Here is a 26128-nt window from a genome sequence, read left to right as displayed (position 1 = left end):
TAAAAAATTTTTTTTTTTCGCCTTATATCCAAAAACATGCTATGCGTATAAGCATAAATACCACATACTTGCGCGACGCCTTTTAGTTTTACTGAAACTGCGCAGACTACGAAATGTTTTTACAGGTGGAAAATGTTCTATGATAGATATCAATTTTGCAGACACTTTTCATTTTTTGATTTGGTTCTAATGATATTCCAAAAATTTGTATATTTAACAGAGTTTAACGTTAAATCGTGCGTTTTACTCTTAACAGACGTATTACCGACCCGATTAACAGACCAACCGCCCATATAGCCGCATACTCAGGTAGATTAACCGACCAATCTCTCGGTTAACCGAGTGACGGCCGTGTTATTGATTATCAATACATCAGACCATTGATTTTCTTGTTTGAATTGTTTTTGCATATTGACCTATCGGTGATTTTACTAGCTTACTACACTATATAGGTTTGGCTCATTGTTTGGGTTGTACGGCTACCTATAATTTACTTACGTTAATCATTGGCAATCATATAACATTACGTTATTTTCCTAAAATATAGAAAATCACATGTCACAATAATATAAATAGACGGTAGTATTCATAATCAGGGGCGGGTCGAGGGTCCGAGGACTGGGTATCGGGATAATTGACCGAAATGGTAACAAAAACGCTGAGCGTAGTGATGTGATTTTTTAACGATTTTAAGCAAATATTGAATTTTTCTACCGCTCTCTTCCCCTCCCCTTTTTGGAATGCACCACTGATAATGATTGTATAAACAATTATGTAAACGATATATTAGTAATCTAATTTAAGCAAGTGAACATCTCAATTTATAATTCTCACGAATCCCTTTCATGCAACACTTGAAAACGTTATTTTAACCGTGATATTTAGGGGCAGAGTTGTCAATGTATATTTGTTCCGCCGACCAGAGGTTCCCCTGGAAACTTTGTTATAAACAATGTGATGTTTCATGACAGAGTTATACATTGACAGTCTTAATTTGTTTTAAAAAGATCAATATTAATTCTGTCAAAGTTTTAGTTTTTATTTTGTCACACGGTTTTCATTGTGAAAAAAGAATTTTATTTCAAGATGTAGTTTGTTTATATTTTGATCACATGAGTAAACTATTTAAATTTTAGCGCACATTAAGTCACCTGTGGAATATTTAAAAAATATTTAGATTGTCTCCCTTTAATCAAATAGGAACTAGCTCCTACTGAAAACGAAAGTAATCTGTTTAAAACAAAAAAAAAAGACAAAGTTCATTAAATCCAATTGACTAGGTAAGTTAACTAAACAAGCAGGAAAGACTTACTTATGAACCCCTCGTATTGAAGGAATAAGCATGGATATACACCACATAATCAATCGTTGAAGATGGTTACATTACTAAAATATACAATGCCACACCCTTTCATACAAGAGAAAAATTGGAACAGGTCGCTTATTTTCTAAGTGAAATGGTACCTATAAGATTTTATTCTTTTGTTTTATTTTTGTGATATCATGTTGCTTTATATGCCTGTTTGCTTGCTGTACTAAAGCGCCGCATTAAAAGATCTTTTTGTATTGTCATTGAACATTCATAAAGGTACCAGAATGTGCTTTGAGTTTAATATGTTGCGTTTGTATTGGCACTCAATGTATTCAACACTTGAGTTTAATATTGACGTTTTTGTATTCCCTTTATTGATCTTTATTTCTAATATTGTCTACTTACTGGTATGCTTTTCTAAGACACTCCACTTAGTGAGGCTCTTGGGTCAAATGTATTCTCCACTATTACAGTCGTGCCAGTCTAAAATGTTGATATAAGAATTTTAAATGCACTAATGGAAAAATATTCGACTTTTTAGTGCATATGTATTGATATAAAGACAAGATGTGGTATGATTGCCAATGATACAACTATCCACCAGAGACCAAACGTTGTAGATGAACTATAGGTGACCACAGGACCTTCAACTCTATAAAAAGGCATAATACAGTTTTTTTGTCAAATAAAGCTGATTATACCAGTGAATAAAATTAAACAACGAGAAATGAGGTTAATCATTCTGTCACTTGTTCTATCTAATTACATGTAGTACTTTTTTTCCCTAACTTTTATCTAGATATATGCATTATACAGGTGATATATAGAATTCGGATGGTTTTGTCAATTGATAAGATCTCGCTTCATCTATATAGGATTTGGTATCAAAATGTTCGTTTCTAACAAAATATCAATACTGAACAAAGTATTATTTAGATTCCATATTATAATCAATTTATGCATTATTCGCGGTTTTCCAAGAGTTTTTTAAGCTTACACCAGGTTGTTAAGGATAATTTTGACAGTCGTTGTTCTGATGTGGGTAGCCTGAAATTAGATAAATAATATAGATGGAAAATTATCAGAAGTAACTTCATAGAAAGGCAAAATAATTGTTCCTTCCGTCAAAAGAAACTTATGGTTTACTGTTTCTTTTGAATGAACAGCATCAAACTGGCATCGAGCATCAGTATTATAGTTTTTAACTAATTTGAGAACTTAAGTGGTAGAAATGAGAATACTTACCAGACATTATGCAAGTCTTGGTGTTGAGATAATTTATATACAATATTAATAATGAAATATATAAGAGGACGGCGGATCAATCACGTGTTCAGATGTAAAACGAAAGAATAATATTTGTCATTTAACCATTATAATCCGATCACACTACAAATTTAAGCTATAATTAAAAAGTCGGGATATGCACGTTTGGGCTAAATGATTTAGCCCAAATGTCTTGCCCCAAATTATTCGCCGGACATTTTGAACTTATATATAAAAGGGAAAGAAAAATGTACTTTCTAACAATGCAACATGATTATTAATATATAATACCCGTTTATTCAGACGTTGTATATAATAAATGTTCATAAAATTAAAAACAGATTTAGCATCAGAATTTTTCATTTAAATTTTTTTTAAATTTTTCTGACAGGGAATAATAATAAACAGAATTATTTGACTCTTTACCGAATTTTTACTTGAGAATGAGAAACACGAATAGAACAGGATACGAGATCACCCCCGGTTGTGGATGGGATTGCTCAACTATCATATAAAAATGAGATATGGTTACCAATCAAACTCAAAGGAAGTGGTAGTGCGTAATTATAAGTCACCTATCATGTCTTAGTTTTCTGTGTAGCGATTTGTTAACTGATTTTGTCTTTTTTTCGCTTCTCTCTTTATTTTTTGCAATGGTCTTGTCTGTTTTTCTTCGACTTACGATTTCTATTTGTCCCTTTGGTGTCTTCTGCTTTTTTTTACCATATAATGCTATATATACTCTGCAAAAAAAGAAACGCATAATGGATTTTTAAGAATTTTAACACATGTATTTTGAATGGAGATTACTAATAAAGATATTCACTCAAAACGTGTTTGATTGAGAAGAGGACGGTCAATTTCTTCGAGATTGATGAATAAAAGTCAATTTATCACAATTAGAGTTACTACCGGCGCCATTAAAGTTAGTCCCGTGTATGACCACCTCTCGTTGCTAAGACTGCTACGTATCTCCTCGGCATGGATGCTATCAATGTTCTAATGTTGTTGCGTGGAATCGCTCGCCATTCCTGTTACAACATTTGTCGGAGCTGATCAAGGGTCTGAGGCGGGGTTTGACGCTGGCGCACACGTTTATCCAGTTGGTCCCATAGATGCTCAATAGGATTCAAGTCCAGTGATTTTGAAGGCCAAGGTAGCACATTGATTTTATTCTTCTCAAGTAGTCTATTGTTAAACGTGCTGTCCGAGGCCTAGTATTGTCCTGCTGGAATAACTCCCTCTGTCGGTCAAAAACATGCATAAGGTGAGGTTCGAGAATTTCGTCTCTGTACCTTAGAGCCGTTCAATTACCCGGAACATGTACCAATTCCGTTTTACGGTCATTAGAGATAGCCGCCCACATCATGACATTTCTTCCACCGAAGCTGTCCACTTTCTGGACACACGAGGGAGTAAAACGTTCATTCATGCGCCGGTAGACACGAGTCCTTGAAGCATAAAACGGGACTCATCACTGAACCAGATTATGTGCCAGTTGCGGAATGTCCAGCCCCTCAATCTGTTGCACCATTGGACTCTATTCCGTCTGTGTAATGGCCTCAAAACGGGTCAAAATACGGCCTCCTGGGTCTAATGCCATATTGTCGCAGTCGATTGCGGACTGTTTCTGAGCTAATTCTTCTCAATCCTGGTATCTCAACTGCAGTGGCTGTTGCGGCAACGGTTCGATTCCGTAGATGAAATACCTCGATGTGGCGATCTTGCCAAGGAGTCGTTAGACGAGGTCGTCCACTCCTCGGGCGGTCATTAGTACAGCCAGTCTGCTGTTATCTGTTCCAAAGTCGCGAAATTGTGCTCTGGTTAACATTTTCAGTTCTTGCTACTTCACTTTGGGACACTCCGGCCTAGAGACGGCCGATAACGATATTTCGAATGGCAGCGTTTTAACGTTGTGTTGAATTAAATCTTCAAACTTGGTCCTTATATGCGCAAAAGCGTAACAATTGAGTTGTCTTGACCACAAAATTCTCGTGAAAAACGTTAGCAAAATTTCGCGGCGAAAAAGGTCATATGCACTTTTAGCGAGTCGCAAATTATATGTGGCAGAGAGCCAAATTGCTTTAAAGTTTAAAACTTACCTTTAAAAATTCGAAGATGCAATTGACCGTTTCATTTTACCTTGTAAAATATATATTTTACATTTTGAAAATTCATCCGAGCTATGCGTTTCTTTTTTTTAACAGTATATTATAATAACATTTGACAAGAACAGCAGGCTTATACGACAGTTTTGTGCAAAATTGTTTTGAAATGTTTCTTTGGGAATAAATTCCTGAAGTACCAACCTAAATTTATCACAGAAAATATTTTGTATTAATAACTGTATTGAACATTCCCGTGACTATGAACGGACTGCCGTGCTATACAAACTTGGTTATCATGATAAGAACTATGTTCAAACACTTAGAAAATTGGGAAGGTGGAAAGAGGTTTTACATATTTTTTGCATTTACTATGCCTCTACTTTTTGTTACCGAAGAAATAACCAAATCAAGATTCTTGTAATAAAAAGTTTATCAACTGTTGTAGGACATGGGACCAATAGACAGACAACTGATACCTTAATCTCCTAAAATTAACATGTCAATGGTTGGTATTTTTGCTCATTCATTTTGTCAAATGATGGTGTAGTGTTTTTTGTTTTTTATTTTTGATTAAAAATTTCATTCTATCCAGAAAGAGGAATTGGAAAATGTACTTAAAAAAAATAAGTAATACATTTTTATATAAATGGGTTTCTTTTTCCATTGCCAAAAATACGATTCCTTTATTTTAATATACAATACCTTATAGTGTTAAAAAGCAATGTAATGAGGAAGAAACATAAGTTTTATTACAAGTTCCTCGAGTTAACAGTTTTTTATATTTTCAAGTGAGACTGATCATTGTTACCTAAATTAATGACTGGTCACAGATTTGTATGGCACTGGTTTTTATAAAAGTAAAATATCGACCCCACTTGAATATTTTAATTTTATACATTATTTTCATTTGCATTTTCTTTTAAATCATAATGGTCATTTTACCCGTTACTATTTTAATAGATTTTTCTTTATTTTCGTAAACCTTTCCACTCTGAGCTTAAAAGTTCGAACCCTACTCATGGAGAAGTGTTTTCAAATCTGATCTTAATTGATAAGTTGGTGATTATCTCTGATTACTCCTGGTCCCTCCACACAAAAACAACAACAAAAAAATAGTTGCCATGACAATCAATATTGCTGAAAGTGACGTTAAACACAAACAAGCAAACAAACTAATGTTTTATTTTAATAACATCAGCCATTTTGGTTGGGCATATAGATAATCCGATGTTCATCTGGAAAGAGATAATGTCAAAACAATCCCAGAGGTTTTTGCTGGAGGGGTGCTTTATTTACTATTTTTACAAACGGTAGTGGCTATGCTTAAAAGTGATTGGGACGAAGTATTTAGGAGTCAGATTAAAGACTGGTCGACTTGGTGTCAGAAAAAGGTGCCATTGTAAGGTCACATGTCTTCCTGGGGACTGTCTTATGAACTAGCACGACAAAAAAAATTCAGCTACGTTTGTATGTAGATAAAATCTGGTTTATTTGGAGCATAATTCCTGGGAATCGGATCCAGATTTTACTTACATACCGTTACAAACTGTTCATTAATTGGTCCTCGGGATTCGTATCCCTCCACGATTTCTGATCTGGATGCCCGGTGTGTTTGTATAATGTTCCGATCATCTGGAAACATTCAATTTCATATATTATCACCTACTAAAAGAGTCCTCCCAAAAAATTGGAGCAAATCCTAAAACCTGTCTTGTCATCAAACAACAAACACCAAAGTAATACAAGCCTTAATTATTTCAAAATTTATGAATAAAAATCTAAAACAAACATTTTACAGTTTTTTCTTGTGTTTCAAATGATATTTATATAAACTGTCCCAGGTTGGAGATAGTTGAGCGCTCACAATCATGCTTTACCTCGCGACACTCCGGGGCTTTATGTGTCTGTCTCAAATCCTAAGCCTGTCATTCAGTGGTTGTTGTTGGTTGCTGTCTGTCGTAATTGGTTTTTCTTTATTCACGGCCGTCACTCGGTTAACCGAGAGATTGGTCGGTTAATCTACCCGAGTATGCGGCTATATGGGTGGTTGGTCTTTTAATCGGGTTGGTTAAAGTCTGTTAATCAGGTGTTATCGAGAAAATCATAGCAAGGTCAGTATGTTTCATTGTATAACTTTTTAAATATATTTTTATCATAAAAACTATTCATGTCTGCCAAAACAATTCAGTGTACTGAATCCAGCGGTGTAATTATTTTTTTTCTAGCTTCGATAAACGATCTATAAAATGAAAAGGCGGGTTACTCATCAATAAATTTATACACATTTTACAAACACAAAATGTACAAAAAATGACAAGTTGGTTGAATTTTCTTGCATGCAATATTTTGAACATCGAAAAAAGACAGGCATTATGTTTGTTAACCATATTAATATCAATATGTGAAAAATCTACACGAAGATCTGTATTTTGGTGACATAAATCAATTTTTATTAAAAACCTGGTCTGTTAATGGGTCGGATGTATAAAACCCGGTCTATTAATTGGTCTGTTCAGAGTTATGAATGGCAATAAAAGTATAATTTGATTGCTATATGGGGTGTTATCGGAACAAAAGACGAGTGGCTAAAATATACGTAAACAACACATGAACAATGAAACATAAATTTAGACAATGGAAATTGAAAATTGATAAAAATGGTTTCAAAAAGTGTAATATTAAAGTAATATTAATTTCATCCAAGAATGGTCGCATATATCATGTGGATTCTGTTTCATTGTTATGAATGACACCAATTTGTCATCTAAATTGGTAACCAGTATATAAATCAGAGATAGAATTCGTAATGTAACTAAACATCAGTAAGTAAAATCATATATTCAAATAACACATTCAGTCATAATAGATCAACGTTAAACATATGCATGGTACTTTCAATGTGTGTGCAGATATTTATTGGTCGTACATATTGCTTTTTGTTTATTTAAGTCATTTTTGAAAATTAAAAGTGTGATCTAATGACTTCAAGTTGTTACTTGATCTTAATTTACAATAAAATATGGTGATATGTTGCCAATGATGTATCTGATATTACTGCATTAGATTATCACATAAAGTTTCCACAAAGTTTCGATAAAGTACTGATATATCGGTTGGTAGTTACTTTGTAGTGATTAAACATCGCGGAAAATTCAAATTAAACATTTGAAATTATAATACCATGTGTAACATATACATAATTTAGTCTTCACTTTTTAACATTTTTTATCAAATGGACTGAAATATGTTTATAATTGCATACAAATTAAACAAACCTTTCAACATCAACCTTTCTCTACACCACCTTGAGGTCACTCGATACAAAAACAAGCACGTTTGCGGACTGCTAGTCGGCTAAATAATTTACAATGGAAATACACCGGGCCATTACTCGAAAAATAAAATTAATATTATGCATTTGTTGTGATTTCCAGGAAAATAAAATATTCTTTTTGTTACACAATAAAGTTAATCAGCACCCAACACAAATATTGATAGAAAAAAAACTTTCTAATGTCAATTTATTGTTAGGAACCACGTCTTACTAACGAATAGTAAACAACGGTCATATTCCTTACTTGGTACAGACATTTCCTTAGGCAGAAAATGACAATGATGACAAGGTAGAAAAGACAATGCATATCGTAAAACGCATGGAATTTAACCAGCTGCATTGCAACACATGACAGATTCATAGATGTTGCAGACTTTGAACAGACACAAAAAATACGGCTGATTGAAAACGTTAATAATAAATGCATGCATTTTCCAGCGGCTAATCCATATCACGCTATATTGAAGTGACACACCCTTCAATAAAATGCAAAGAAAGTAAAAATAAAAATGCTCTTACTAGAAGGATACTGTTGCACCGTATTGTCATTTTTTCTACTCAAGTACATCTCATTCTTAACTTTTTCAATGGGAAAATATAAAGGTAGAAAAACTATTGTCGTGGCTAAATAACTCTTAACTGACACAATTTAAATTGTCCAACCCATTAACAGACTTTATTCCCCTAATATTCACTAAACTGTGGTATTACTCACGTTATATTACAATTATGAAATATTTACTAATGTCAATTTATTTTTTAGAACCAAAGTACTATTTTGTGTCCTTTAAATGATATTTAAAAAAAAAATTGTTCGCCTTTTATCCAAAAAATGCTATGCGTATAAGCATAAATACCACATACTTGCGCGACGCCTTTTAGTTTTACTGAAACTGCGCAGACTATGAAATGTTTTTACAGGTGGAAAATGTTCTATGATAGATATCATTTTTGCAGACACTTTTCTTTTTTTGATTTGGTTCTAATACTATGCAAAAAATCTGAATATTTAACAGAGTTTACCGTTAAATTGTGCGTTTTACTCTTAACAGACGTATTTATAACCGACCCGATTAACAGACCAACCGCCCATATAGCCGCATACTCAGGTAGATTAACCGACCAATCTCTCGGTTAACCGAGTGACGGCCGTGTTATTGATTATCAATACATCAGACCATTGATTTTCTTGTTTGAATTGTTTTTGCATATTGACCTATCGGTGATTTAACTAGCTTACTACACTGTATAGGTTTGGCTCATTGTTTGGGTTGTACGGCTACCTATAATTTACTAACGTTAATCATTGGCAATCATATAACATTTCGTTATTTTCCTAAAATAAAGAAAATCACATGTCACAATAATATAAATAGACGGTAGTATTCATAATCAGGGGCGGGTCGAGGGTCCGAGGACTGGTTATGGGGATAATTGACCGAAATGGTAACAAAAACGCTGAGCGTAGTTATGTGATTTTTTAACGATTTTAAGCAAATATTGAATTTTTCTACCGCTCTCTTCCCCTCCCCTTTTTTGAATGCACCACTGATAATGATTGTATAAACAATTATATAAACGATATATTAGTAATCTAATTTGAGCAAGTGAACATCTCAATTTATAATTCTCACGAATCCCTTTCATGCAACACTTGAAAACGTTATTTTAACCGTGATATGTAGGGAGGCAGAGACTGAGTTGTCAATGTATATTTGTTCCGCCGACCAGAGGTTCCCCTGGAAACTTTGTTATAAACAATGCCATAAAATCTATTCCTTTTGGAACCAATGTTCTATACCCTTTGTTCTGTTAGGAACAAATACTGTAATATATATTCCAGTGGAAATGATATTACATAACATTTCTTCCTTTTTTGAAATTTCCAGTGGCGGATCCAGAACTTTTCACAAAGAGGGGGGGGGGGGCGCTGACTGACCTAAGGGGGCCCTCTCCAGTCATGCTTCAGTGATTCCCTATATAATCAACTAAATTTTTTCCACAAAAGGGGCCCCGGGTCCCCCTAGCACCCCCCCCCCCCCGGATCCGCCTATGATTTCTTATTATTAAAGAACTGATGTTTCATGACAGAGTTATACATTGACAGTCTTAATTTGTTTTAAAAAGATCAATATTAATTCTGTCAAAGTTTTAGTTTTTATTTTGTCACACGGTTTTCATTGTGAAAAAAGAATTGTATTTCAAGATATAGTTTGTTTATATTTTGATCACATGAGTAAACTATTTAAATTTTAGCGCACATTAAGTCACCTGTGGAATATTTAAAATAATATTTAGATTGTCTCCCTTTAATCAAATAGGAACTAGCTCCTACTGAAAACGAAAGTAATCTGTTTAAAACCAAAATAAAAGACAAAGTTCATTAAATCCAATTGATTAGGTAAGTTAACTAAACAAGCAGGAAAGACTTACTTATGAACCCCTCGTATTGAAGGAATAAGCATGGATATACATCATACCTGAAGGAGTGGGAAGGATTTTTTGCCGTTTATTTAAATATGATCTGTATTTGTCACAAGTATAATTATATGTATGCTTATATATGACAATAAAGGAATTAGTGGAAACAAACAAAGACGACATTCCAAATGAAGTTTCTATTTTTAAATGCTAGAGCTTCATGACTACAAATATCCCCCCCCCCCCCCCCCCCCCCCCCGAGAGAAATCCTGGTTAAGTGGCTGAAAACTGGCAGAGGCGGATTGAGGGTCTAGGGCCCCTTGTAGAGCTTTATATATGATTAATTCATAGACTTTTTACATGTCTTATTCTAAACGTTGCCTAGTTTTTCCCCTGTTCATAATCCTAGGATCCGCATGTGTCTTATACATGTACATGTATATAATATACTGAAGTTCAAAGTTATCATTCCATGGGTACAAATGTAGTCACGTTGATAACTGAATGTAATCAATCAGAATGAATCTTAGTGTCTGGCTATAGAATTGTTTTTAACAAACTTTTATATTAATCTGTGCACTAGCAGGATACTACATCAGAATTTGCAATGTGGGGTCAGGTTTTCTAACTAAAATTCTGAGTCTGCGGTTGATTATCAAAAAAGAGGTAGATGAGAGCCAGTGCGACTACTTAACTATGATCTGACTTAATAAAAGGATGTTAGACTTTAATGGTTTCTTAGAATAATCAATCTGAGGAACAATTGTCAATTTGGTATTTATATAGATAGCACGTACCTGAACTTTCTCAATTCAAGGTTATGGATTATTGTAAGACTTTTTTAAACGGTTAAGGTAATAATGATTTGTGGAATGCAACATACATGACAGATTTTGATGCCTGACACCAACTTGCAATTCCCCAGGAATCCGCCATGATACTCTAGTCCTATAACTTCACATTCTTATTCAATTTTTTTATATGCACGTTTTTATACTGATATTTTAATTTTTTTTAACGCACGTTGATAGTTAAAAAAAATTGGCAAAATTAGTAAAAAGAAAATATCAGAAAAAAATAGAAATAGAAAATAAAGCCCCCGAAGTCATATGTTATAGGACTACATGATGCTCGAGTCTGAGACAATAAACAAAGACTTGAAATTTCGAAATGATTATGAATTAAAGTGTATACATGTGTGAAAATTGATTCACGACGTCACGTTCCTTTGACAATATCAAGTGGTAGTAAATCATTGTATTTCATATTTCATACTGGTAAAAGGTTTTAACATAACTGATAATGGGTCTACCGGTGATATTTGTTATGAAATTATTTCGTGACATATGACAAAGGATCTCCTCATGTATTAGTTCAAAAATTGGAACACTTGCATGTATGCGTACTGCTTATTGTACGACAAAATATAAAAAATAAGAAGATGTGGTATGATTGCCAATGAGACAACTCTCCACAAGAGACCAAATGACACAGAAATTAACTACTATAAGTCACCGTGCGACCTTCAACAATGAGCAAAGCCCATGCCTTGTTAGCGCATTCGCGCTTTGAATTTTGTTTCTGCCATGGTAAGGTCTGCCTTTCCACGACTTATAGTTTTTGATTGCACCTTGTTCCTTCTGTCTACTTTTAGGCAAAGTATTCTTGAACGACCCATCTTTAAAAATATGGTATTTACGTTTCATATTTATTGAACTTTATTACTAAGTTTGTGTTGTATAACACATGATTTATAACAAACATTTCTAAAATTGTCCATTTATATAATTTTGAAATTATTTAGAAACTAAGGTTTCTACTCCCTCAGAAAAAGTTGACCTTAGATGGATATGGCTATTTTTAGGTCCTTTTTGGTCGTATAGCTCTTCAACTGTTTCGGTTCTTATACATCCTTTGCTTTCAAATATTTCTGATGAAGGTAAATCCAGAAAAGCGCTTCGGATGCATGAAATTTATAACGGTGTTGTTTTCATTTTCACGAGGAAATACAATGATCAGATGTAAATCACAATAATGTGCATACTTATAAAACTGAAATATACAAATATTATACTGTTTCAGAAGTTTAACGAGTTATGCGGATGTGCTTGTGTATTTTTTTTTTTTACGAAGTCCCGTGATCTCTTAACATACTAATCTCTCATGCAAAAATCCTCCTCATTATTAATTGTATGTCTGTCCTTAACCTTAGACTTTATATTTTCAACATTTTATGTATTCGGTATTCTTTTTCTTATAAGCTGATTTGGTCCAAAGATCCATCTGAATTTTACTCATCACTTGGCGTCCGTCGTCTGCCGTCGTCCGTTAACTTTTACAAAAATACTCTCCTCTGAAACTACAGAGCAAATTGTAACCAAAATAGATCGCAATTATTAATGAATCTTGTTGAAAAAGTGTGTCCGATGATCCCGTCTGACAACCAACATGGCTGCCAATGCTAAAAATAGAACATGGGGGTAAAAAGAAAGTATTGTCCATTATCTTTAAAACCGTTATGAATAGAGAAAATCTGAGAGGCATAAATGTTAAAAAAGTAACAAAATCTACCTTCCGCCTATTTCGACCAAATTGTCGAACAACTTCTACGCATATGAGTTGTTGCCCTTAAATGACATATTTTACCAATGTTTTGCAATTTTGGTTATTATCGTTAAAATTTTAATAGATATAGTGAAACTGTAAATTGGAAAAAGATAAAAGACGATTTTAACCAATGCTTGTGATTTTGCGGAATGCATAGTAGTTGGAGAGACACTGTAACCATCAAAAATGTCAAGAAGCTACAATACAGATAAATCAACCCCGACGATATCGTCAGACGACCTTTCATATGAATATTTTCCCTTGAATGACACTTTTTACCAATCCGTTATTTTCATGCCATAATTATCCGAAGTATTCGTATTGCATTGTATCATTTTTTTGAAAATGCCATAGGAGCGATTCAGGCTCCTTCGAGCCGCTTGTTTTTAGAACATTTTCCCCTTCCTCATTCTTGATATCAACGTTTAGTATAAAGATAAAAACTAAATGAGAAGCAACTTGAAAGTTCACCATATCTCTTGTCCTTACGTATAATGATAATGTATAAGTAAATACATTATAACGTCAGATTTTGTCCAATGGTTCTAAATTTATAAGTTTTTCGCACTGATAACTTTGGCCACAAGCTTTGATCCAGAAAAGTATTCTGTCTAGGGATTTAATATCAATATTGGCACATTTTGGCTGCAGACTATTTGGGATCCTAGGTGGCGGCAAAACCTTTTCTGAAGCTTTTAGGTCCTCAAATTGGACAAAATCATTATATTTTGACAACATAACCGGAATGTACTCAGACTCTTGAGTATATAATGTACGTACTCTAAAAAGATATTTGTTCTGGCTAATATTACGAGTTTGAAATAGACCCATTTATGATGTTATATATTTTATGATGCATTTGAAATTTTGGCATGGGTGAACCTTGTCCTTTTATGTCACAAACGATCATCCAAATGTGTGATTTAGTGTGGAGATTTTTGTAAGCTCTAATTGTGTTATATTGAGATTTAATATCATTATCAAATCACCAGTTCTTCTTGAAGATACAACTTTTAGATATTTTCGTTATTACTCGGTCATTATAAGATAAACAGATGATGCATTTCAGAGTGAAAACGCGTTTAAAAAAACCTAAAGTTATTAATTTCCACAAATGCCATAAGATGAAATGATATAAATGTCTACATTTAACTGAACATTCTTTATAGACCATTTGAGGCCAAAGATTACCATAATTATCATCCTTGTACTGCATATTTCTATTCTTACAGTATGGCGGACAGTAACTTCTGTGCTGGTTGTCAGCGTGGTAACGAGGACGTTCAAGCCATATCCTGGTGCAGTGACTGTACTGAACTTGTATGTAAAGCATGTGCCAGAGTTCATGAAAAGATGTCCCCACCTCACAAGGTAGTACCAATGAAAGAGATACAACAACTCAGTTCTTCTCTTCTTAACTTGTCCAAAAACTGCGAAAATCACCCCGATCAAAAGATTGTACTGTTCTGTTGTCAACATGACAAAGTAATCTGCGATTCATGTGTACCTGTATCACATCAGAATTGCAAGTCTATCATTTCAATTGAAAAAGCTGCTAGAAGTGTGAACGATGGTACAGCTATTTCTGACTTAGAGAGAAGGATGGACGATCTAAGGCAAGTTACAGAGAACATACTTAGTCAAACTGAGGCAACACTAGGAGATTTGTCAAAAAGTCGAAATAATATCAAGAAAAGAGTATCGGAAATCAAACAGAAAATAGTTGCTCATTTAGATAAGTTAGAAGCAGAAATACATAAAGACATTAATTCTCAGTATAAATACTGTACTGAGATGGTCGCTCGAACTAAAGATAGCGCCCGGTCCAGCACTGACTCGCTGTCTACATGGAAAAGTGATCTGAAATCACTAAAACAGCATGCATCAGAAATCCATTTATTCCAGGTGGTAAAATTTCTAGATGCAAAAACCCACGGGAAAGAATTAGAAATCAGAGAAATTCAAACAGCAACTGTTCCTATACTAGCATATCATCCTTCAGAGTCAGAGTTCAACATAAAGAAATTATTCCCAGACTTGGGTACAATAACGGTAGATAATGTCCAAGTACCAACGCCTGTTCTAAATATTGATCAACAATGTCAGTTTCTGGTCAGAGACAACAAAAAATTGTCTTTGACACATTCTTTCCAGACCACGAAATTACCTGATGGAGTGCGTATTTTTAGAGGTTGTCTTATTCCTGGTGATAAGTTACTCCTTGTTCAGTGCATGAATGATAAACTTTATGTTTCTAAACTTGATGGATCCAAACCCAAGGTAATTAATTTGGATTATTCACCACAATGTATTACCTTGTATGACAACAACCATGCTTTAGTATCTTTAGGTGATAAAGGTATCCAGATCATTGACCTGACAACATTAAAGCCTGGTAGGAAAATTAAAGTTGGAGGATATTGTAAAGGAATAACCAGTGTAAAGGATAAGATCTGGGTACAAAATCAAGAAAACACTCTAACCATTGTGGATATCAATGGTAAAGTTCTTAATACAATACATACAACATTTGATCCTTGGGATATATGTGCCAACACATATGGTGATGTCTATTGTACTGCCGTTTTTAGTGATAAAGTATACGTCGTAACATCGGATGGAAAAGAACGTAAGATATACAGCAGTCGTGACCTGAAAGATGCTGGGGATGTGACTGTAGATGACCGTGGTGATGTGTATGTAGCAGGAAAAGAATCAAACAATATACATAGAATATCTAATGATGGACAGAAACATGGCATTGTCCTGACAGCAGACGATGGTATCAAACAACCGACCGGTTTATCTTACAACTGTGAAAAAAACGAACTATTAGTTATAAACGACGATGGTAAAACTATCAATATTTACAAAACACAATGAACACTGACTAAGGGACATTGATTGTTAAGCCTGGTAACTATTAATTAGTTAAATGAGTAGTATTTAGATAAAATATAGTTGTTTTGTAATTTGATGAAATTTTTATTTTCTAGTATAAGTTATATGGGGTTATAAAATGTTGCTAGAAACTTTTTTCGATTTAGCTTTATACTGACAAGTTTAACCATACCGAAGATGACCCTTCAATTTTATATGAAAGGAAACAATCAAAATTTTAAGTCTAAATATGACACCTTTTAAAAACAAAAATTTGACGAGTTAAAATATCTTGACAAATATATATTAATAGGCTTTTCGGACTAGTTGTTAGTAATATTTTCAAAATTTGACACAGGAAAAGAGCACTATAGTGGATGGTATAATGTTTTAGTCACATTAGTGAAACATTAAATTTCAATTCATGAAAGATCAAAATTTTTAGTTATTTGGAGAATTTATGGTTAGACAAAATTTCACCTCTCAGAAAGTCGACAATATAAAGAAGATTTCTGGAGTAATGAAACCAGAAAATATTGTATTCTCACAAAATTAGCTTGATCAAAATATTCGATATGAATCATGTAAAAAACCAATTACTTCCAAACGTACATAATATGATACAACTATGATGGTTTTTTTTAAGTTTTGGTTGCTTCACGAGTTGTGGCTAATAATCTCTCTCATCACCAATTATTCACAGAATAAATATATACAACAATTGAACAAGGTAGATATCAAGGTATTTCTCGACAAAACAGAGTATGTCTCAGGTGCACCTCAAATGAAATTGGTGATTTTTTATTTTTATTTTCATGCACATCATCTAACTAGGAGAAACTGCATGTACTCCATGATTAACTCACTCTGTCCTAACTTTATGCGCTTGATTCCTAGCCAAAAAATTATTTGGCTACTTAATGAAGAGAATGTTGATATATTAATATCTGTTTCTGATCTCATCTTCTTCTTCTTCTCTTTTTCTTCTTCTAAAACGAAAAAAATATTATCCCAATTTGACAATAAAAGTTAAATCCTAGACTACATCAAACATGGTCTACAGTTACTGAAAAAAGAAAATAAGGGTGCGGTTAAAACTAATTAGGATTTTATTTTTTTCAGACTTTTTGTGTACTGAAAAACTTGACCAGTTAGCACTTTTTGCATACAATAAGTGGGAATCAAATTCAGTTATCGTCCAAAATATGTTTTGAATACTCTCTAATGTTTTAAAAGGGTGGATGAACACATTATTATATGAGTTCTTGAAAAAAAAGAGTAAAATACTACATATATCTGAGTCAGGTTTCAGACGAGGTCGTTCATGTAAAACTACTCTGACCTAACTAATTGATGAAAGGCTATCATATTTAGTTAATGGAGAAATAGTTGGTACCGTGTTATTTGGATTTTTGTCAGACTTTTGATCTTATTAACCATGATATACTTTTAAAAAATCTCAGACTTTATCATATCGGAGAACACATGATAACTTGGATAAGTTTATATATATCTGATAGCACAAGAAAATTAATGCGCGAATATAGATCTGATAGAAAGTTTGCAAAATATGGAGTGCCTCAAGTGTGTATTTTAGGTTCGTAGTTATTCGAATTCAAATCAATTTACCACTTCATGTTAAATCATCCAACATGGATTTATAGACTGGTGATACTTTATAACATTGCAAATGTAAACAGTACTTTGCAAAATGATTTGAATGCTGTACAGGAAATGAAGAGAATGCAACTAAGTTCGAAACAAAGACTAACACAACTATCAAAATTATTTATTACTATAAATGAAACCTGTGTTGAGAATGTTCATTCTTTCAAATCACTTGGAATTGACATCGATGAACATGTATTCTGTATGTGCCTGTCCCAAGTCAGGAGCATTTAATTCAGTGGTTGTCAATTGTTGCTGTATGTCATTTGGTTTTCGTTCATTATTTTGAACATAAATCAGGCCGTTAGTTTTCTCGTTTGAATTGTTTTACATTTGTCATTTTGGGGCCTTTTTTAGCTGACTATGTGGTGTGGGTTTTACTCATTGTTGAAGGGCGTACGGTGACCTATAGTTGTTAATTTCTGTGTCATTTGGTCTCTTGTGGAGGCAATCATACCACATCTTCTTATTTTTATACGACCGCAAAAAAATTTTGCGGTCGTATATTGGTATCGTTCGTCGTCGTCGGCGTCAGTGTCGTCCGAAGACATTTGGTTTCCGGACAATAACTGAAGTTTAAGTGTATGGATCTCTAAGATATTTAACCAAAAGGTTCAATACCAAAAAAAGAAGGTTGGGATTGTTTTTGGGGGTGATGGTCCCAACCGTTTAGGAATAAGGGGCCAAAAAGAGGCCAAAACAAGCATTTTTCTAGTTTCAGGACAATAACTTGTGTACAAGTATTTTGATTGCTCTGAAATTGTACCACAAGGTTCAATACCACAAGTACAAGGTTGGGATTCATTTGGGAGGTAACTTCCCAAACCGTTCAGGAATTAGGGGCCAAAAAGGGTCTAAAACAAGCATTTTTCTAGTTTTCAGACAATAACTTGTGTTTAAGTGTATGGATGTCTCTTAATTTGTACCACATTTTACAAGAAGAAAATTTCTTCAAAATAATTTTTTTTTGGAACAGGGGGGAGGGGGTAAAAAAAATTGGGGGGGGTCAATTTTATTTCCGCAAAAGAAAATTCTCTTCAAATATTATTTTTTATTTGGAGAGGGGGTTAAAAAAAAAATTGGGGGGGGTCAATTTTTTTTCCTCAAGATTTAAGAAATTGTCAATTTTCCAAAGAAAAAAATTGGGGGGTCACAATTTATTTTGCTAATTCTTTGTATGTAGCCTGAAAACAGATTTACTAAGTATTGCAAAACAGCACAGTGTATTGCACAACAGCAAGAAATCTTCAATTGAATATACATTCAAATCATACATTTGGATTCCAACCAATAACTTAAGTTTAAGTGTATGGAGCTCTATGAAATTTAACCAAAAGGTTCAATACCACAAAAGGAAGGTTGGGATTGTTTTTGGGGGTGATGGTCCCAACCGTTCAGGGATTAGGGGCCAAAAAGGCATTTTTCTTGTTTTCAGACAATAACTTGTGTTTAAGTGTATGGATGTCTCTTAATTTGTACCACATTTTACAAAAAGAAAATTTGGAGGGGGGGGGGGGGGGTAAAAAAAATTACACTTAGTCTGTGTCAGAAACCTATAATGTGTCAAATATTTAATTACAATCCAAATTCAGACCTTATCAAGCTTAAATATTGTGTCCATTTTTGCCCCAACTGTTCAGGGTTTGACCTCTGCGGTCGTATCCAGCTGCGCTCGGTGAAGCAGTTTATTAATATATTTAAGTTGGGAAGAACATGTTGATCATACATGTAAGATCGTTTTTTTTTCTCTCATAAATTTCACTTTTATATACACTTTAGTTTTCTCGTTTGGATTCTTTTACATTAAAGAAGTTATTCATTAGGTCTCTATTATGATTTCTTACTTAACAGTCTGACCACAACAGCCATTCATTTGTTCTTAGCAGTACCATTCACTAAAATACAAATGCAATACCCTTGACCAAGATAATCTCCATTCATATTTAAATTATGCTGTTTAGAATTAAGAATAGAACATCGGACAGTTGCCGCCACGGTCAACTCGTTTTCTCAATTACTGTTATTTACCTTGTTAAAAATGTTATGCATAAGACCTAATAGCGGACGACTAAAACACTCAAGCAAACATTCTGAGATTAATTGTCATAGTTCGTACACAACAAAGACAGATATAAAATGCAAAATAAGCAATGTAGTTTAAAAATCTGATTTTTGATAATTCATTACAGGTGATATAGAATTCAAACGGCCTATTCAGAAATTTTTCAAACTTCGCTTTAATCGTGAAAAAGTTCAACGAAATACTACTTTAATACAGTTACTACACTTATCGAGTGGCACGTCTTATTTTTACATAACTTCACTCCTTCATGTAAAGACAAGGGAATGCAAAATCGTGTATATTACGAATACATGTAATACTCATTTTAGCATATTCACAAATACTTCATATACGTTCCGTCATATACGGATACGTCCTCGATACGTGAGTTCTGCAACAGCTCTAATAGAGCATTTTCATTATTCACGTATCTGGATACGTGCACGGATCGACTTATACGTATCGGGCAGATTTGTATAAAATTAATGATCTAGCCCCGACCTCAATTAAAACTAAATTAAAATCAAATGCATTATAAAATATCTTCATCGGGACCAACTTGACTTAATTTATCCTTTCCTCATATACGTGTTATACGATACGTCGATACGGATACGCCAGCAAATACGTGAATAATGCAAATGCTCTACTAGCACGTTGTATTAAATACTACACAAACAAGTTGCTTTCTTTAAAAAAAGAAATGCAATCGTGAACTTAAATGCCTGTTTGACATACAAGATCAGATAATTGTTAAATAAAGATGAATAGTTTTACCTAAGTCTTGTTGTATAAGATATAGAAACTGTCATGGATTGTTAATGTAACTGTTGTTCAATGCAAAATATTCATTTGTCTATTATGCTCTCTCTCTCTCTCCCGTAAGGTAACATTACAACATTCTAGATAGGAGCCCAACCACTCTGGATATTCAATTCTGAGGTGCTGTTTTTGAAATTAAAAGTTATTTTTCTGGCTAAAGTCGAAATTCAAATGTGAAGAAATTTAACTGACATTAATCATGATTACTTGTTTGTGTAGCAAGTTTGAAAATAGTTCAAAACTCTAAGATATATTCTTATTTGATAATTCCGAACTAAAGCCGTTTTTGAAAACCAATCAAACTGGATTACATGGTTTGGTCATTGGCTATCATATTCCAGATATGTTTGACCTCAATTTATTTATACCACAGACAACAAACTCCAACCAAGGAGGTTATATTAGAAGGAGAGTGAACACTCTGCTTGATATAAAATTAGCATCCCCAGGATAGCAATTCGAGCAGAGGAAAATGATAAAAAATATAAAGAAACCGACATGTTTATCACCCACTTAATACGGTCCTCTGGTGTACCAGGCTGTTACCGCGAACAGTCCGTGTGATTTTCTCTTCACCTGTATGATGTATGACGCTGCCTATGATAATTGGTAGGTAATATTATAGAAAAAAGAGGAATATGTGAGGTACTTTCTTTACGGTGACCGGCTGCGACCGGAGCGAATATTTGTAATTGAGACGAAGAGAAATGTATCGAGAGCCAGCGAAAAGTTTGTTTCTCATTGCGTTAGGCTGTAGATATAGGCATAGCTGCTTAGATTTTCACCTCCGATGTTGGCTCCTGGGAATGGGAAATGGTAGGTTATATCCTCGAAAGATATATGTGATGTTTCCTTTGTTAAAGTGACCGGTTGCGACCGTAGCGATTTAATTTTATTGATACAGAGGAATTTATCCGAGAAAGTTTCAGTTTATCTCCGGGTAGACATCAGGACATGACAGTTTTTTTTTTTCTCTCATTAAAATAGTTTCTGTGCAAAATTAAATGTTTTTGCATCGGTTCATCTTATTTTCCAATATTTTGATTTTGGTTCTCTTTAAATTGACGGGCTTTCACTGAAAGCAAAGGAACAAAAAACAAAAATAAAAGAAATAAAAGAAATATGATAACAATTTTAATTTTTGAAAATTCTCAATGTGACCACGCCAAATCAATACCTTGTTGTACACTGGGTTTAATTAAGATTTTGTTAAAACCAGTTCTTCAATGGCTTAATAAAACGGGAAAAAGTCAGAAAATTAACACATGCATTTTGTAAATTAATACTAGGATTGCAAGGCATGTAGATTGGTACCTATCTATATATGTTTCTTCCCCGACAATATACATACCATGTGTAGATTTCTTCTTAATCAATACTCTTTTCATGCCATGCACGGTTGTAATATATATAAAAAAAATACGTCAATTTGTTAATAAATATACCACGATAGGAAAGCGTGTCTATTCTTTTATTTACGCACATTTTTCCTGCACATTTTTATAAATATTTTATGTTTTAACTTTTAATTCCATATATATATATATATATATATATACATCCTTTACGAAACAATTCAGGTCGACTGAGTCGTTGTCTTGCAGATGCAGAATATCTCTGGATCAAATTCTTATTCGAGCTCCAACACTTAGGTATCGCTTATAAAAAAATCGTCGACCATGATCAAATGATGAATGAAATACGTCAACAGAAAACATCCGGTGTGTATTTTTTAATAGTCTGGAATCCTGGCCAAACCTTCACTTCTTGTAAATTATTACGGCTATATATATATATACTGTCGAGAATTGAGCCATGATCTCAGCCTTATTTTGTAAAATCTCGGTCGGTTTATAACACTTTGGGTGCTTCCGTTCTTACTCGGATGTGTAATTAGGACAAAGTCTCCCTCTGCTTCCGAATCGATCTCAACTAATTAACACCCACTTACAGAAAAGGCGGTAACATTTTATGTCTAATTAGCGTCTTTCGTCCTGTCTCCTTCTCATATAACCTCCTTGCTCCAACCAAGCTTTTGGAGTGAAAGAGTTTGAAACATCAACTTTATACTTGTTCAAACAAATCTCACTTTTTCATTTCTAACTTGTCCTTTCGTAAATAACCCAAAATAAAATGAAGTTGTTGCTTTGTTACTTTTATATGGTTATGTGACAGACTGAAGGAATTATCAATCAGGAATAACAGGGCCAATGCAGTATAGTTCATATCCAATACGCAATTAGAAGATGCTGTTTTTGCAATCGCCTGTCCGTTGAGTGCGAATATTGATTTTAAGAAAAATTATTTGTACTAAGCTGGGGTTTTTGTGTGTTTGTGTGTGTGTGTGTGTGTGTGTGTGTTTTTTTTTTTTTTTTTTTTTTGTGCTAATGAATATAATTTTGTTTGTATATCCTATTTTGTTAACATATCGTCACATTTTGTCGCTAAACACGTCTTAGGCCTCTGTCAACTAGACCCTCTAACTAGGCTTATGAATACAGATTACCGCGACTCCTTTAAAATGAATTGACGGAATTCACAGAAACTTGCAATGATTCTTTTGTAGATGGGACAGGAGGTTGTGCACTTGCTACTTTAACTTTTAATCTGATTTATTTCGGGGGGAGGTTTTTCACATACATGTACCAAAAACAAAAGAATTGACTTTGCCATTGTTAAATATTTTTTTTTTTGGAGAGGGTAGTCAACACAGGTGTCCCTTGGAAAACTAGCACATTTAATAAAAAAAAATGACAAACGGATCTCTAGTTTGATAAAATAATCATAACTAAATAATATTAATTTCCATGGTATTATAAGTACTTAAACAATTGCTAATCTATTCCCACAAACCACACACCGGTAGTAATTTACAATTGTTTTGATTAAAACATCGAGGAATATATCAAACTTCTTCTTTTTAATTGCAATGGCCATAAGTTCTAGATAAATAGAAATCATCGCCTCACGCCAAAGAATATCACTCAGTGTCCGTAAATCGTTTTATTCTATAGAATATTCTTTTCATTAAAACATTGTTTTGATATGACATATTTTTGCATTTAACCAATGACATATAATTCCGTATTATATGTCTCTTATGAAATACACACAAAAGGTGCCTTTTAAATTTCGTCTAAATTTCCAGAATCAACTGTCATTCGTTTTTATAAGATTAATAAAAAAAAATGTTGATTAGAAGCATGTTTTCATGGAATGTGTGTCCGAGCGAGAACATCTCTATGTTCATTACTATAGGAATATTAATTTAAAACACAGATTTCACTATTCAGCCCCATTAGGGGCCAGCTGAGGCCCACCTCTGAGTGCGGGATTTTCTCGCTGCATGGAAGACCCATTGGTGGCTTTCGGCTGTTTTCTGCTCTTTGGTGAGGTTGTTGTCACTTTGACATATTCCCCATTTCCATATTTCACCTTCTTTTTGATAGCTGAGGGATAGTTATGATAACTAGACTCAGCTAGTGTTATCAGGAAACGTTCCTTGGAAGCACGGGTTCATGCAGAGCTCATCCAGACAGAAAACCATGCATCTAGGGTGACTATACGCTCCTTAACAAAAATATTGTTAGTATGACAAACACAGGTTTCATCTCCATATGACTAATCAACGGTGATCGAATGTGCTCTAGAAAGGTAATTAGTTACTGCATGCCCCACTAGTGACACCAGTTTATATAAATTTGAGAGAAAATACAAAACTGGCTGAACAGTTAAAACAAACCAGACTCAAATTAAACGAACAATTCAGTGCTCTTCAAGGTATAAACCAAATAAAACAGCCATCACATATATAATGAAAGAAACATTTTTAAATCATGAATGAACATCTCGGTTTGATATAATTTCATTATAACATGCCTAAATTCAATATTTTGATGACGAAAAACCCCAATACATTAAAGAGCTTGGTGGTGAAAAACCCAATTGGATATTTGCTTGAAGGGTGAATTGGAGTTAATAATGCAATTGAAAAAACTATTTCACTCAATTACATAAAAAACCCATTTGTGAATTCTTATGTGGAGCTCTGTTGTATGCTGAATCTGATTAGTTTAGTTTGTGGGGAACCAGTACTGGTAAGTCAATAATATTTGGTCACGCGCCGTTGTTGTACATGTATCAGAATAACAACATCTCATCCATGGGGATTAGTTGTCAGTGGCGGATCCAGAACTTTTCATAAGTTGGGGCCCGCTGACTGACCTAAAGGGGGGGCTCCAGTCATGCTTCAGTGATTCCCTATATAATCAACCACTCTTTTTCCCACGAAAGGGGAGGCCCGGGCCCCCCTGGATCCGCCTATGCGAGCACTTACGCAAAGAGCCCCCCCCCCAAAAAAAAATGGAGCAAATCCCACTGTATTGTCATCAAACAACAAACACCAGAGTCAAACAAGCCTTAATTCTTTTAATATTTATATATGAAATCAAATCAAAGCAGACATTTTACAGTTTATTCTTTTGTTTCAAATGCTATTTACTCCGGACACCGTCCGGCTTCCTCCACCAATAAAAACGCCACCACGAAATAGCCCAAATGTGGCGCTTAAAAGTGGCGTTAAAACACCAATAATCAATCAATCAATCAAATGCTATTTATATAAAATATCTCAGGTTGGAGACAGTTAAGCTTTTAACCTCGCCACACTCCGGGGCTTTATGTGTCTGTCTCAAAACAGAAGCCTATAATTCAGTTGTTGTTGTTGGTGGTTGTAGTCTGTCATAAAAGAGAAGCGAAATTTACCACGGGGACAGTCACATTCAAACTCTTAAAAGTCGAAAATAAACTGACAACATGGCTAAAAATTAAGGAAAAAAAGGCCAACAGACAAACAACAGTTCACAAAGCACAACACAGAAAACTATACACTGAGCAACGCGAACCCCATTAAATTTTAAATTAGCGGTTATCTCGTTGCACTGTTTTGGTCTAAGTGCCGAATTGGCCATGTCGTCCCTTTTTGATCATTTCACTCCAAGTCACATCATTTCCTCGATTATTGTCAAAACTGCAACACGTTGGTTTTTTTTTTTTACTTGGAGTTTTACCCACCACTAGAATAAATTTAACTTTTATGTTTGTGCTCATTTTTTATATCGTTGTGCAAATTGTTGAATTATGCATTTTATGCACCTTCATTTTTGATTATTGATGTTCATTTACACCCGACATGAGTAAATGCTGCCGCTGTGGGTAAACAGTACTGTTTGTATTTTTTTATGTGTGCATTTTCCCCTTAAACTCCATTCATTATTTGTCAATCCCACATGTTAGGATTTATTTTTAAGATTTATAGATGTAGACAATGGTCACGCTCGAATTTTCTAAAAATACAGTACCGCACAGTCTCAACGTGCGTACACACTTATATCGTGCATGTTATGAAAAGTACAGTCAAGCACAGATGCAACCTATCATTTCTCTTGCCTATGTAGATTATGTGTGTGCAATCTTTTTCTGATATATTCATGTTGTATTTCGAAGGTTTTTCTGAATCATCATGAGTGTTGTGTACAAGAGTTACTTGTATTGAACTGTATAACCATTTTCTTTGTGAATGTACTACTATTTGACATTTATTGTATAAGTGTTGTCTTAATAGTATGCTTATTGGTGTTATTTTGTAT

The 26128-nt window shown here is 34.0% G+C and overlaps 2 protein-coding genes across 6 annotated transcripts in view; both read left to right on the top strand.

Annotated features, from left to right (window-relative positions):
• The window catches only part of LOC127727858 (uncharacterized), a 103335-nt gene that overhangs the window by 58872 nt on the left and 18335 nt on the right, over positions 1 to 26128 (top strand). The window lies entirely within an intron of this gene.
• On the top strand, positions 1193 to 16358 carry LOC127727860 (uncharacterized). Its single transcript, XM_052234984.1, has 2 exons — positions 1193 to 1280; positions 14281 to 16358. The coding sequence occupies exon 2, from the start codon at positions 14282 to 14284 to the stop codon at positions 15929 to 15931; it is 1650 nt and encodes a 549-aa protein (XP_052090944.1). The 5' UTR covers positions 1193 to 1280; position 14281; the 3' UTR covers positions 15932 to 16358.

This window comes from Mytilus californianus, unplaced genomic scaffold, assembly GCF_021869535.1.
Source record: "Mytilus californianus isolate M0D057914Y unplaced genomic scaffold, xbMytCali1.0.p SCAF_2, whole genome shotgun sequence".
NCBI lineage: Eukaryota > Metazoa > Mollusca > Bivalvia > Mytilida > Mytilidae > Mytilus > Mytilus californianus.
Note: the sequence above shows the minus strand (reverse complement) of the source record. Positions and strands in the feature narration are given on the sequence as shown.